The sequence below is a fragment of the Neltuma alba genome, unplaced genomic scaffold (assembly GCF_004799145.2).
Source record: "Neltuma alba isolate B1F8T4 unplaced genomic scaffold, ASM479914v2 tig00012192_pilon, whole genome shotgun sequence".
Classification (NCBI taxonomy): Eukaryota; Viridiplantae; Streptophyta; class Magnoliopsida; order Fabales; family Fabaceae; genus Neltuma; species Neltuma alba.
The window spans coordinates 512589-529188 of record NW_021636732.1 but is presented as its reverse complement, the minus strand read 5'-3'; the positions used below and the strand labels follow the sequence as shown (position 1 = coordinate 529188).

The following is a 16600-nucleotide window of genomic DNA, read 5'->3' as shown; positions in this document are numbered from 1 at the left end:
CGTATAAATGCTCATCAATGACTACGAACAGATCGAGTGCATGGCACTTTTCAATCGGGGATGAGGCTATATAGCTTTCTTTATTATTGGCGGGTGTCTTCTACTATGACGTGGACTCCGGGCGGCAATTTAAGTGCGGCATTAGTTTGTTTATCAAAGACTAAACACATATTTAGTCCTTTAGTCAACCATAAAATTTTTTTAAAAATGAGGCATTAATCTTAAATATTGATAAATATTTTTAAATACTAACATATTAAATATAATTATTAAAACATCTATGATTGTTACAGAAAATCTTCATAAAGGACTAGATGTATGCTTTTAAAATTAATGGACTAAATTGAAACTTTTTACAGAGTTAAAGGACCAAGTGTATACTTTAGTATTATTAAATTAAATATGCTAATTGATTTTGATGATGATAAGATAATTTTTTTTGCCGCTTGAGATAAAATTATTTTTTTTCCGTCTGTATGATAAAAAGACGATTTGAGATCCCCAGTTTTTTTAAAAAAAATCATTTATAATAAACTTTTTGGTCGAGATATATATATATCAAAGATATATCATATATGTATCTATAACTTTCGTGCACAGCACAAAATTTGCAAAATAAATTGTACTGAAAGTGATATCTGAAATTTAGCTTCTGAATTCTGGTAAATAAATTTATATTGTATGGACATTACTCACGGTGCAGGATGCGGTGGCGTCCAGAGAAAGGAAGAGGGCAACATGGGAAATTCGGTCATGGCCGAGGCCTGTTTGACTGGATCCAAGAATGCCTGGGACGTCGAGAGCGGATGGGCGTTTCTCGAGTTCGACTCTGACGATGCTCTTCTCTGATCTTTTTCTTCTAGTATTTGGTTTAATTTATTTTTAAGTGATTTTATCTTGCATTTACCTTAGAACGCGTGAAATTGGTTTTTGGAAGGTTTCCTGAACATCCCTACCGGTCAAATACGCACTGTAAAGCTGATTAATTAGTACTAGTATAATGTTTGGATTTTATTTTGACAGGGATGGCATTTTCAAGCTTGATGTTTGGGGGAGTTTCGCAAACCCCTGCAATCACTCAGAAAAAGTGTTTCTATAGACAAAACTCTTATTGCGTGCTTAACATATATATAGCATAAAATTATTCTTAAAACCAATCCAAATACTCCTCCGGTCCTTAATATAAGACCCATTTAATTAATTTGATTAAATTAAGGAAGTTAGGTAAGTTAGTTAATTATAAGAAATATGACACGTTTTTTCTAAAACACCATATCATCCTTAATCATCTCTTTCCATAATACCATCTCTCCTCTCCCTTTCTACTTGATTATAGTTGAGGGAGTATTCATAGGGGTAATTTAGAGAACATTGATAATATAAGAAATGGATCTTATATTTAGGACCAAAACCAACTCAACAATTGAGTCATATATTAAGGATCGGAGGAGTACCTTTTATACCGAATTTACGTGTATTCATCAGCACATATCGCTTTTCCTTGCTTTTCCCCGCATACTGTGACGGAGGAAATGCCATTGATGGATCTGAAGAGGACATTCCTTTTCACTCTATTTGGGCTTGTTTTGGTAGGCCCAAATAGGCCCAACTTTGCATATCCGGTAATAATCTGCTGTAAACTAGTGGTATAATTGTCACGGTGGAAATTCTGATGAGTCGTCATATCGTATGATTACGCCGGTCTCATTTCCTTCTGGGAGCTTTAAATCCGCTGGACTATACTTGTCTTTTGCCCACTGAGAAAGTGTTTGGCAATATATAAAAATATTTTTTTTAAATAACACAAATTTTTTTACATATTTATTTTATATCTCATAAAAATATTTTTAAAATTCTAATTTCATTTTCATCCAAATATGCTTCATAACTATTTAAAATAACTGCTTTGAAGCTAGCGGAGCATAATTGTTTCTGGAAAAAATTCTAATCAAATCCATTTGAAATAGAAAAATCCTAATTTAAGCTTGCATTTTTAACAAATTCTTAATTAGGCTGAAAGGCCTAATTGGAGATTTCTAAATATTACTAAAAGACCAAAATGCCTTTCATAATTAAAAAGCCTAATTTTAGTTTTAGTCCTTTTAATTGAATTTAACTAACATGTTTTTTCTTTAAATATTATCATATGAAGATTTGGCCAAAAACATTATCATATAAAAAAAAGAAAAAATAAAAATCACGATTATGGCCAATAAAAAATAATTGAAAAGTCAAGATAAAAAAATGCATAATTTCTAGATATCCATAGAATTACCAAAATATGGGAACTAATAAAAATTTTATGATTTCAAATGTCAAAGATTAACAAGATCAAAGATTTTTTTTTTGTGCGAGAAAAAATCAAATAAAAGATTCACGAAATTCTTGAATATCTATTAAAATTAATTTTACTGTTTCAAAAATTACATTGAAACTCATCAATTCATCTTCAATTTTTCAGTCTCCAAGATTTATTCAATATCAGATTTTTATTATATAAAAAATAACTAAAAGGTCATAAATTCTAGAGTTGACATAACGTTCACAAGTATGAAACACAACTTTGACATAAAGTTAAGAAAGACCACATCCTCATTAGTAAATCTACTAGAATAATTAAAACTAAAATTTGGCTTATACCTACATTCAATTTTTCTTTTTGATTACAAAGAGACATTTTGGTCTTTTAGCAACATTTGAAAATCCCTAATTAGGCCTCTTGCCTTAATTAGGAATTTGTTAAAAGTATATGCTTTAATTGAAATTTTATTATTTCAGATGGATTTAATTATGATTTTTCCTTGTTTCTGTGTGCTTGAGGATGTTTGGTTTAATTTTTCAAAAATAATTTTAGGATATTTTAACAAAGTACATGAAAAAAAAAACTTAACTCAATTTATATGAGAATATTTTTTTAAGTGTGATTTTATGAGGAGATGGTGACGCAAACATGAGGTGAGGCAGCGAGAGCGAGGGTATAACTGTCAAATGACTCGCCAAGCACACAGAAATCTCCGCTAAATCAATACTGATACTTTGACAGTAAAGCAAAAGTCAAGAGTACACGTCATCAGGTCCGGGCCCCACCGCCATCCTATAAAGCTGCAACTATTTCGGTCAACACCCGCTCCATCACTTCATGCCCATGTTCTCCTCGTTGAGTATCTAACTCATCAATTCCCCAAAGAAAAACTAATCCTTACAGTCTAGTAGGAAGATATTAAACACTGAAAGCTAGTTAAAAAAATTAGTTTAATCTGTTTTCAACAATACTACGATAAGTTATTTTTTTAGTATTATTTTAATTATAATTATTCTTGAATAAAAACTCCGTTAATATGTGTGGTTAATGGGTATTTAGAATATCAATTATAAATTTAAAAAATAAAATAAATTAAGATATTATATCTAGGATTAAATCTAGCTGCCAACTAATTTTTAAATCAAGCAGGGGACGCTGTACATCTTTCTAGAAAAAAATGTGGAAGTAATTATATTATTTTTAATCTTAAATATAAGAGCTAGTTGATTAGTTTGAGTAGATTAAGGAAATAAGTTAAATTAGTTATTTGTAATAAATAGGTATTGTCTTTCTTAAAATATCCTTGCTAATTAAGTTTATTGGCTAGAACTACTATTGTTAGAAGAATTATCTTAAAAAAATAGATAAATATAATAAATAAAATGAATTAAAATCTTATATTTAAAATTAAAATTAAATAATATCTTATATTATTTTTTTAAACCAGAGAAATAATATCTTATATTATATAAGATAGGAGTTATTAGTATTTAATAACAAATATGATGGGTTTAAGGCAAACAGGGAAAACATTGACAGCTCATTGCATAACTCGTGAACAAGAAAATGGCTTCCGGTCAAAAAAAAAAAGAACAAGAAAATGGCTCCACCTGTCATGGACTTCTCACAGAGTTGCGTAGTCAAGCGAGCTTCCCTGCTAGCTGTTATGCAAAAAACCTAAATTCACTTAAAAAATATTCTTTGATCTATTTATAAATTATTTTTAATATATTTTATATAGATTAAAAAAAATCTTAAATCTCGTTAATTTTTATTTGAAATTTTACAACATTCTAATTTTATCCCTATTTATTATACATCATATAAATAAAATTAACACAATAATAAATGAAAGGTAAAATTATACTCCTATATAAAAAATTCTCTCGATGCTTTATAAATAGAACTAAAAAATATCTTTTTTTTATCTTATAAGTATGGCCAAATGAGTAATAAATTGGCTGCCAGTTTTATGAAATTTGATTAATTCGCTTTTTCAGTGAAATATTCATAAATTCTAAATCTCGTGAAATCTTAATTGTGTTACTCCCTCAGTTCCATTTTTTTTGTTTATTTTGTATTTTACCCGCATTTAATTATTTATATTAATATCATTGTTTTTTATTATCAAGACAAACTATTTAGTTATCATTCTCTCCCACATACTCTCTCCTTATAAACAAGGATTTTATTTGAAAAAATAACATTTTTTATATACTCTTTGGATATTTAATATAAAACCCATTTAACTAATTTGATTAGATCAAAAAAGTTAGTTAATTATAAGAAATGTGACACATTTTTTCTAAAAGACCATAATCATCTTTCTTAATACTTCCTCTCTCTCTCTTACTTGATTATGGTTGAAGGAGTATTTATAAGAGTAATTTAGAGAAAACTGATAAATATGAGAAATGAGTCTTATATTTAAGACGAAAACAACTCAACAATTATGTCCTATATCAAGGGCCGGAAGAGTATCTGCTTTTTCTAATTAATTTCTTATCAGCTTATTAGGGGAGATGGCGTTGATGTGATTTATGATTGAATGCGGAGCACATGCTGAACCGGTGATTTTGTTTGCCTGATCTGAGAAATGAAACAAGAGGCAACGTGGGAGGGCGGGGCCGCTGAACCAGGAAGGACACGTGGCGCTTCGAAGGAGCAAGAAGACGATCCTGCTGCGCCGTCTGAGGACCGCCCACCATGCTTGACCTTTTACCAGCAAATGCTACAATGCATGGAATGGAGGTGCTTCAACTTTTGAAGCTTAATGCCGTTGTGACTGCTATTTAGTGAAACACACACCAACTAGTATCTCCGTTTATGTAATTGCATGCTTTGAAAATTATTTTTGTGCGACTGGCTAAGAAACATGTTGAAAGTTACAATTTTTATTATACATGAACGTGAGAATCATTAATATGCTATAGTACTGAAGGTTCCCGCATTATTATTGATTCTCAGCTATTAAAAATTATTGGATTCCTAAAAAACCATACTGGTGATTCATAAATACATAACGGGGTAACTTTATAAATAAGACATTGCGGTTCAAACACGCTCATAATTCCACGTAGTCCTTCAAGGCTTCAAGTTAAAAAAAAAAAAATCGTGTGGGTGTAAATATTTTACATCAGTGGATATTTTAATTTTTTGTTGAAATTTGAAAAATAAATCGGCTGTGCTTGCCATGCATGAATCCCAAAACATTTTTTTGAAAAACTCGTCACAAACAGGATCAAATGATAATGCTATAATAAATCAATCCTAAAAAGCGGGTTAAGACCAATAATGAAGCTACAGCAAACATCCTGTAGCGGCATAGGATCTTGGCATCTTCTCAGTTACTTGTCATCTGCAACGTAACTCCGTAATTATAACCCTTATCCCTTTATCTCCATTTTATTTACCAGCTCCGATAAGAACTCACTTGATTTTTTTTAATATTAAATATAATATTTGAATCTACTTTATTTTTTATATTTGTTTATTTTTTTAAGATACTCCTTCTAATAATAATAATTTTAATTAATGAATTTAATTAGTAAGAATATTTTAAAAATAATAATATCTATTTATTACAAATAACTAACTCAATTTATTTTTTTAATTTATTTAAATTATTCAATTAGTTTTTATATTTAAAATCAGAGGTAGTATTTATTTATTCTGACAAACTCATAATCTTTTTTTTTTTTAATTTTAAACTCGCAATCAATCACCAGAAGCGATGATTATGATTGGGAAAAGAAGACATACGGAGAACGAAAAGAAAGGAATAACACACAAAGGAGGTGCGTGCATCCCCTCTTTGACAGCGTTGGTGTCATCACCTCACTGCCTTTATATTTATATATATTAAAAATAATGTTGCGTGAGATTGCAAGACCAAGTAAATACGTATTTGTTGGGTGATAAATCATGAAGTGGGTTGGCTCTGGGCCCCCAAGGCATCTGCCATCCTTTTCAATCACACCGTCGCTTTCATTCGCTTACGTTATGGCACTCGTCATTTTGGCTGCTTCCCTTGCTTCTCACTTTCCTTCCTCCTTCCACCCCACGTTCAAAATAAAAAAAAAATTAAAATTATTCGTTAAAACTTTAAACAGTAAAGATTTTTTTTTACTCGGAATATTAATTTTATATTTAAAAAAAATGAACGCGCTATTCATAAAATATGAATGGCTTGCTTCAGATTTTAGGGGATGTTTCAGCTAGCTTCTGGGCATAACTCTTCAAAAATATCTGGGTTACTAATAGATATGTTTCAGTTAAGTTTATAACGGTGGTGCTGCTGAGCTGGCCCCATCAAACAGAGTTTTCTTTTTATAATTATGGCCTACGCAAATCTATTTCAATTGATGGTTTTAACCAACCCACGAGGACCTTTCTTTGTAATCTGTCACTATCCGCATGGATTCACGCCCTATTTTGCGTCGAAGACTAAAATTTTAACAACAATAATGCTTTGTAGGCTGAGGAGAGAACTTCTCACGAATGTTGCTGGGCTGCGATATAATGATAGGTTTCATCGTCTGATTCAAATTATTGAATTAAGTTGGTGGAAAATACAAACCCACTTGGGTCAGGATGTTTCAGAGAAAAGAGACAGGTTGACATCAGCATCTTGTGGAAGGAAGAAGGCTCGGCCTTGCTTGCCTGCTTATTGCGTGGGGTTAAACTTCAATATTCCACCATGTCATATTTATCTAGAACATAGCTTGTTATATATGTGATACAAAACGAATCTTTCAAATTTAAAATAAATATACAAAGGAGTGAAATATACTAGCTTCTAGATAGCCAAATCCTTTTTCCCCAAAGTGCCCTGCTGAGACTATTCACCAACGGTGTGTTGATAACTTGAGGCTGGCCTAACATAATTTAAAAAATTACTTATAATTGCATTTTATTTAAATTAAGATAAGATTTTTAAATCATAATTAAAAATTAATTATAGATTATTTTATTTGACTGATTTTAGCAATTTTATACTCATGGTGGGCGCAGACTACGTGCCATTGGCCTTCTGCTGTATATCTTTTCTTTATCCCAAGTAACCACTCTCTAATACTTCATCAATTTTTTCATAACAAATAAACGCATGTCTTTTAATTTTTTAAAAAATTAAATTAACATAGTTAACAACTCTAAATGTGCGAGTGGGCAGAATTTTTTTCAAACAAATTGACTGAAGTCATAAACATTTTTATTAAAGAGAATACAGATGGAAAAAGGAGCAGTTTATTTAGGAGAATTAAAATTAGGTCCCAAAAAATGAATTTATTTATCTTAAAGTCCACTGATAACTAAAGAGCATATAATGACGGGTTCTAGATGACAACAAATTTAGAAAGGTCACTCATCACCAAGATTTTTTAGTAATTAAGTTTTTTTTTTTAGATGTTATGGTTGTTTTTTCTTTATTTTTTGATAATACAGCCAAAATTACAGCATCCCATTTCTTCTCTATAAGAGGGGAAGGAAGGAATATAATTTTTGAGCCCTCCTTACCCTGAAACACCCAAATGACTGGTGTCATTTTGGTATACTTCCCTACCTAATCCCATTACATTATTTTTTTTTTATTTTTTTGAGTGAAAAGTAATCCCATTACATTATTTATCGCTCCATTAATCCGTTTGACTTGAGTAAACCCTTGTTGTCGTTTAGTTGAAATATCAAGCTGTTGATAAGAGATTATTCTCCTTATTATATGCCCGTATCTAAACTCGGTATTCAACTATTGAATATGTCTAAAACTGCCCCACATGAAGGAGAAGTTCCAGATTTTAAACAATTTCCAGCCGAACATTAAAATTCAGTTGCGCGCTTAGGAGCTCGTTAATGTGGGGACGTGGTTGTTTTCTGAATCATCAACACAGGTAACGACTTCACGGATGGAATCAGCTTCAATGAGTTCTGTAATGGCATAAGTTTAAACTTTTCAAAAAATTTACAGAATTACAGCTAAGAAAGTACGTGCATCTATTTTTTTTTAAATATTAAATATTTAATCTCTAATAAATTTGAATGGTTGAGATTTGAGATGCACGTTCAAATTGGTTCCTCCAAGAGATATACTATCTCCGGTCCTAATTATAAAACCCAATTGACTTATTTGAGGAGATTAAGAAAGTAAGTTAAATTAGTTATTTGTAATAAATAAGTATTGTCATTCCTAAAATATCCTTGTTAATTAAGTGTATTGGCTAGAACTATCATTATTATAAGGACTATCTTGAAAAAAATACATAAATATGAAAGACAAAATAGATTTGGGTCTTATAATTAGGACCAAACAAAAAGTCAAATGGGATCTTATATTAAGGACCGGAGGTAGTAGCTTCTTAACCATTCAGCAGACGGCGTTTAAAATTTTTCCAAAATGGTTCTCTCCGAATTTGAATCATTGCCTAAAATAATGTTGATAGCTAGCCATGAAATAGAAATATTTCAGGCGGATACAGACATGGTTCGTCAAGGATGCAAAGCTAAAAAAAAGTGCTCAAAAGCAAATATAACCCCCTATATTAGCTGTGTGCATTATTCATTGAAAGGGAAACGTGCGTGCCATCTAAATTTGAACCACCAAAAGCGCCTCGCTGCTTTATTTTTTTAATTGCAGGCCCCGCCCCTTCCCCACATCTGATGCCTTTATTAGGCGTGAAAGTAGGGACCTTTCTTCAACACAGATACAATCAAAATCCCAAGTCATATGCATACAGATATCCATCTTCCAAATTGTCTGATCTAAACCCAGCACACGCAAAAGTGAAGTTTCTGTTCACAAAAGAAGTCCCCCTGTGAACGGATTCGTGCATCGATCCCTCTGGTCTTTTTCCTTTTGGCGGAAATTAGTTTACAATCCAGATTAAACCAGAAACATTTATGATCCAATAGGAAACTTTTGCGTTGTGTGTAGGAGAGAGGGAGAGTATGTACCAAAGATACCAACACCACATTGTCGATAATGCTACATAAACAAGTAATGGCATTGATACATAGGTAATAATATCTAAATTATCCAATACAACCCCAGATAAACTATGTGACAAGAAAAATCTAATAGGGAAAAAAGGCTCAAATAAGAACTAGAGTCATTCCTTGCCAAATTTACAGACTGATACTAACCCATCTTCCACTCCACATCACTGGGACCCCAATCAAGGCTCTGAAAAAGCCAAAACAATTGGGTCATAACGTAGCGCAGAATCTCACATAACTTTCCAAGACTCCAGAGTGGGAAAGCTCGCGTAAGTGTCAAAATCTAAACCCGCGGACCCAATACCAGCACCATCCACCACCCCAACAGAGGGTGCAAAAGAAAGTGGGGCCGACCCTGAGAACCCAGCAGCCCCAGCCGCCGCCGACGCGGGTCCCACCACCTGCTGTTGGTGATGATCCAGCAAGAATGCGGAGGTGTCCAGCGTCGGCAAGCACCCCGCTCCGCCGCTCACAGGAACCCGGCTACCCAGTCGCTGTGGCTCCGGCTTCAGGATCGGTGCCATTGGCATCTGCGAATTCCCCAGCCTCACGCCGGTCACCTGCTGCACCATTTGCCGGAAGTTCGCCGGGTCCGCCGTTATAAAAGTCGTCTGTGACCTCTTCGACGCACGTGACTTGCGCTTCGAAACCTTCCCTCCAGCAGCCGGCGGAATCGAGCCCCGCTGGCGTTTAGGTGCCGCTTCCTGGTCCGAACCGGAAAGGCCCGAAACCGTCGGGGTTGGAGACGTATCGGGTTTGATAAGGTCCATAAACGGAGAAATCGTGTCGTCTGTCAGTGTCTCGGGATTCGCACCAGATAGCGATTTCTGCAGCACTTTCGTGAGCGTTTCAGTCTCGCGGGAGAAAGCGTCAGTAAACCAGGAATCTGCGAAGGGGGATCGGAAGGCCCAGGGGTCGATACTCGCCAAATTCTCCGAAGACGCCATATGGTTCAGACGGTTAAAGCAACAGAACTGCCGAGAGTTGCTGGAAAGTTGAACAGTAAAAAGAATCAAACAGAAACACTACTCAGAGCATTTTAGGACTTGAATCGCTTGACCGTATTAGCAAAGTACTGAGATGCAGAGGGAGCAGAGAAACCAGTGAGGAAGTAGATAAGGCAGAAAAGGGGGAGGGGGCATTAGGTGTGTACGGTATGGGCGAGCAGAGCGATTACAGAGCAGAGGAGGAGAAAATGGGAGGAAAACAAGCGGGGAGGAAGGCGATAAATAGGGCGGTGAAAGGAGAGAGGAGGGTATTATGGGGAATGTGAGAGAGGGTGGGAAGGAAACCGCGTTGTTCGGGGGACGAGCAGACACGCGTCAGCTTGTCCGTACGGACTCTGAGCTGAGCTGGGTGGATTTGGAAGCGATCAGTAATTTAACCTAACCATAGTTCACTGGGTACTTCAGCTTGGTTTAATCAGTGTAAGCAAGCTGGGTTCCCTGTTTAACTAGTAAATTGTAGATTATTGCTAATTTGCTATTATCTTAATCCACAAGAAATATTGATATATCAAGCGGCGGATAGGTGCCAATAAGTTATTGTAATGTTTGGTCTTGGACGGATGTACTTTGGAGAATTACACTCAGATTTGAAGGATAATATTTAATCATCCTAAAATTTATAAACAAATAAAAAATAAATAATAGCAAAGGGTTTTTAGTAATTAATTTCTTTTGAACTTCTTGATAACTCTCTCCATATATTTTTATCGGGTATTCATTTGACGTATGACTATACATTGTCCAGTAGAGGACGAATCTATTACTTCATTTGGTCCTGGTATAAAAATTATTTTGATTTTTAATTTGATTATAAATATAAAATTTCAATATATTTTATTTTTCATATTTAATCATTTTTTAAAATATTCCTTTGGTTGTATATGTTAAATATTTAATCAAATGGTGGTTTTAGTCAATGCATATGATTAGCAAGAATATTTTAGGAAAAACAACACCTATTTATTACAAATAACTAGTTTAAAAAACTTTCTTGATCTACTCAAATTAGTCAACTAGCTCATATCGAGGACTGGATGTAGTACAAGACCTAGTTGAGAGTTAAATTTAGTTCTAAATATATAATACTTCAATCCACTTTGTTTGTCATCTTTCCTCAAAATACCTCTATTTACTGTAAAGAATTTTCACAAGAGAAAATGACAAAGAAAAAACTAAAAATTACTAAATCATAGATCAGGTTTGGTAACAATACTTTATTTTGTATTGATAATAATAAGCTTATAAATAACAGCAAAATTTTTTTGATATTTATTATTATTATTTTGTTATTTTTCCTTTTGAAGGAGGAATAATTCTAGTCATCACATGTGCATTGTTGAAAAGGATAATTTTAATAGACCAGCATACATGCATTCGTGACAAACATTAACTTAATTAATTTTTTTAATATCTCAAATTATTTAATAACATTTTCTATATAACTATTCTAGACCCAAGTTTTTGTTAAACCTTGATTAGTTATTTGATTTTTTTTTTTGGGACCTTCCTCCTAATTTTTTTCAAATTTATCACCGTGCTGGTTTAGCCAATGAAATGAAACAGATAAAACGTGGGCTCAGAACATCCCCGGTAGCGAGATGGAATGGTTAACAGTTTGGGTGTGGCAGAGCAGCATAAGAGGGAGTGTGTGCGGGTATTTTGACGGTCAAGCCGCGTCATTGGCCTCACCTTCTCTCCGCGTTCGCTCACTTCGCAGCATTTTTTAAGATAAAACGCTCTAATCTAAGTTTTTGTTTTTTTATGTTTAATAATAATATTTTTTCCCAATTATTTAAGTAATTAAATGGACGTGTCCGTCTATTTATCTCATTCAATTGACTTTATTCCCGGATTTTTTAAAAAAAAAAGAAAAACCCATACACACACCTAGCTCAGGTCGCATGGAGAGCATTATATGAAAGAGGTCAATAGAAGAAGAAATGCTCATGAACATTTTTAAATGAGATAGAACACACTTACTTAAAAAGAAATGCAGATTAGTCAAATTTCATCCTCGCGATAATTTTTAATATATATTCTAACAAGGTGTCAATTGGAGTCCAATATACTCCTCTGATCCTTAATATAAGACCCATTAACTATTTTGATTATTAAGGAAGTTAGGTAAGTTAGTTAATTATAAGAAAAGTTACACATTTTTCCTAAAACACCATAATCATCTTTCTAATACCCTTTCTCTCTTTTACTGATTATAGTTGAGGGAGTATTCATAAGGTAATTTAGAGAAAATTGATAAATATGAGAAAAAACTCTTATATTTAGAACCAAAATCAACTCAAGAATTGAGTCTTGTGTTAAGGACCGGAGGAGTATTAGTTATCAAACATGATTCTATTATCCGAATTGAATTTTCCCGGGGGCGAGAATCACATTTTCCATCCATGCTTCGTCCTTTTTTAAAAAACAAAAATTATGGAGGGCAAGTGAAGTGAGTCAAAGTTTGCTTCTTCTTTTTTTTTAACTGTCATCTGTGTTTATATTACTATAAAATACATGTATAGTTGAAGCATTTTAAAAAAATAAAACACTGAATAAGGAGCAGAATGAGAATCTATCTTCACACACAGGGGAGGAATATACCAGGCATCACGCGCCAACAGGATTGCCTAGCAGCGTGGAATCCATCTCAGCGCACATCTCCAACGCTCCGACCATAGAAATTAGAAAGAATAAGTGTTTTTTTTTTCTGTTCTTAATATGATACTCCTCCGGTCCTTAATATACAACCCAATTTTAAATTGATTTTGGTCCTAAATATAAGACCCATTTCTCATATTTATTAATTTTCTCTAAATTACTCCTATGAATACTTCATCAACCATAATCAAGTAGAAGAAGGAGAGAGGGTATTAAGAAAGATGATTATGGTATTTTAGGAAAAATGTGTCAATTTTCTTATAACTAACTAACTTACCTAACTTCCTTAATTTAATCAAATTAGTTAAATGGGTCTTATATTAAGAACCGGAGGAGTATTTAGTTTGTTGTTGAATTTAAACTAAAAATTAAATCATATATTAAAGAGAGGAGTTAGTATACAAATTGAATCGTCAAAATACTTCTTGGATGTGTGTTGAGATTAATTACATTTATAAACTGGTAAAATTTTATGTAACTGACTGCTTAACAGAAATTAAGAACAGATGAAAGAGATATTTATTGACGTGGGCATTGTAAGGAGGACCACGGTGAATGGGTTCACACAGATAGCCGAGATAGAGAGGGGAAGGAGTAGGGACAGAGTTGCTTTGTGACCTCAAGGCAGTGTTAGCAAAAAGCAAGGCACAAAAAGTGGGAAAATGGATGATCGAAGCGAAAATTGATTGGGATCTCTCTTTTAATTTGATTTTTTAAACCATATTATTTACTGCCCTTTTTCTGGCATAAAAGTCAAAGAAAGAGCTCACGGCTAGATTTAAAATTGAATGTGGTTTTTAAAAAATTTCAAACAACATGAGTTACAATTAAAAAATACAACATATCCATAATTCTCACTTATTATTAGAGTTTTTTTTGTCACTATATTACTTTGGACCTTATGCTGATTTTATTTTACCAGAATTATACTAACACATTCATTAATTTCCTGATTAAAAGCAGATCGAGTGAGATGTAACTAAAAAGTGAAAGGCTGGGTCCACGCGTAGAATATGCATGGTAACTTAGCCTGTTTTGTACGAGCAGCCTGTGACTTATTTTTCCATTGACATTTGATAATTTAAAATATATATAATTTTTTGTTATAAACATTACTTTAAATAATTACGGGTATTACCTTCGGGAACAACCAGCATTTGCTCTCCGGTTTTTTTTTGGGGAAGAAAAGCTATCTTTTAATCTTTTGTCTCTCCAGCATTAGCTCATCTGGCTTCATTCAATGTGATTTTTCTTTTTTGGTTTTGTTTCAGACATATTAATTGAAGCAATGATATCTAACATAAAGAGTATTTAGATTAATAGATTGTCTCGTAAATCGAGAAAAAAATTTTAATATATTTATTTCGTATATCCTAAAACTCCTATAACATTAAAATTCGGGTGAGGGGAAGGTTTTGAATTTTTATGCGTAAGGTTGAATATTCAAGCCTTTATACTAAAAAAAAACATCGATAAAAAGGAATCATTAAATTAAATTGAACAGTGGTCAAATCTAAGCCAGTCCAAATGTCATTTAGTTTAAATATATTAAAAAAATCGTGGGTGATTGGCCCCTACTCACTGATTTTAATGTTAAAGGCTAACAAACACTAAAATTTTCCCCAAGGTCACATTTGTGTCATTAATCACGTCAATGGAATTGCTATATATGCGTTCAAAATTTGCCTCCGAATATATATTTTCACAGAGCAAAATTGTCTATAATTAGTCTGACCCCTACGTGACATGCGAGACAAATGAAGGGTTGTTGACTACGTTTTCTCTTCTTCCTCCTCCTCTTCTTCTTTCCATACTATTGAGTTTCTATTGATATGCCGGCCACTCTGACGAAGTCAGCATAGTTTTTATAATTTTAATGAACATTTCTATTGTTCTGTATAAATTCTTCAAAAATGCTTTTCCTCCTATTAGTTGCAAAAAAATTACCCTGAGCTTGGGGATTTCACGGGGAGGCTGAAAAAGAGATTAGCCTACTTAAAAAAAAAAACTTATATCAAGTTTTTTGTATTTATCATGTCAAAAATTTTTGATACATGACTATGAGTAATTGAAAAACTCGACATAATGAATATAAAAACTTAATTTAAACATTTTTTCATCATGTCACGAGGAAGCTTAGCAATATCAAAACAGAATAAAAATAGTTTAACAAACAAATTTACCTAAATGAACCACTATAAGCTATTCAGAATGTGATGAATTAAAGTTTGAATTTCAACTGGTAAATATGTTGAGCAGGATTGACTTAATATGAGGTCAATTGTGTCTAGAAAAAAAACCCCGAATAATGATGAATATATTTTTTATAATTAAAGAGAAAAAAACGAGCGATGATGATGTATATCTGAAATATGTGGAAGTAAAAGAATTAATGGGGTCATCAGTGACGTCATGACAGAACTTGGCGTGAGAGAATAGTGACGCGCAACGGATCCAGCGATTAATTAATTTAATATTCAAAATCAAATAAAAATATAATTAGAAAAAAACAATACAGAAAGGACGGATTTGACACTTTAATTTGATGCGGACACCGAAAGCTCTGTCCTCCCTTTGTTTCTTTATTATCACCATTTATATATTTATTTTTCTTTTTTAATTTTGGTCACGGAAGCTTCCGCGGCCTTTCTTTTATTCTCCCGCAAGAGTCGCCATTAGCCCCGGCTTCCGGCTCGGCTCGATGCCTCATTTTTGCTTCTGCAAAGTAGTTCCCCCATCCATCATCAGCGTGGCAATTATTAATTAAATTACTATATAAATAAGATATTTTCAGATCACACCAACAGTTATTAGTTATAGAAGATATTTAGATAGAAACTAAACTATGATTTCAGAAATGATTTTACGGTATACTCCTCCAGTCCTAAATATACTAGTATGTATAAGAGTCTTGTATTTAGGACCAAAAAAATACTAAGTAAATATATAGAGGAATTTATCTTGATTTGCAAAAAAATACTTTTAAAAAGCAATTCTTGGTTTTTCCAAACACCTCCTCAGTGAAAAAAAATTTGGTCGGAATTTTAAGTTTCAGTCCTACGACTCAAAAGATGCCTTCGAGAGAGTTATTTATCAATAGACTTAAGAATGTTTGAACCTGATCAATCAAATGGCCGTAAAAAAATATTTTCAAATCGCAACCTCATATGTAAAAACTGCCCAGATCAAATATGTTGATTTAGTTTTTGGAAAAAAGGTTGTATTAGTATAGATCGTATTTTTATTTTTATTTTTTTCGCGTTTTGCCAGGATCATAAGGTGGGGAGGGGGAAGAGCCAAGATCAAAATGGGAAAGCCATAGGAATGAGAAGAGCCCGCGTAAAAGGGTCTGGAGGGATAAGATTTCTGTGGGTCAGGCATTGACTGGACGGACAACAACCAAGAATAAGGACAGAGAAGTGGGAACAGGACACGGCATTAAAATATTAGAGGCAACGCTAACGACGTAGTCCCATAACTCGTCGGCCCATGTGGCCGTGGGTCCCACAAATAATGCCTCTCTTGCTCTCCACGCACATCTCGCCCGCGTCACCCCTTCCCGTCTTATCCTTCCTTGATCCCCTTCACCTTCTAGATTCCTTCTCTTTCACTCCCCCAATCTCCGTGCGGATGTGGAGAAAAA

The 16600-nt window shown here is 33.3% G+C and overlaps 1 protein-coding gene across 1 annotated transcript; it reads right to left on the bottom strand.

Moving 5' to 3' along the window:
* Positions 1-9254: 9254 nt before the first annotated feature.
* On the bottom strand, positions 9255-10495 carry LOC114724514 (calmodulin-binding protein 25-like). Its single transcript, XM_028910863.1, has one exon. The coding sequence runs from the start codon at positions 10237-10239 to the stop codon at positions 9523-9525; it is 717 nt and encodes a 238-aa protein (XP_028766696.1). The 5' UTR covers positions 10240-10495; the 3' UTR covers positions 9255-9522.
* Positions 10496-16600: the final 6105 nt, after the last annotated feature.

Excerpts from the sequence above, each read along its gene's own strand:
- LOC114724514 (XM_028910863.1), bottom strand. The coding sequence starts at position 10,239 with ATGGCGTCTTCGGAGAATTTGGCGAGTATCGACCCCTGGGCCTTCCGA.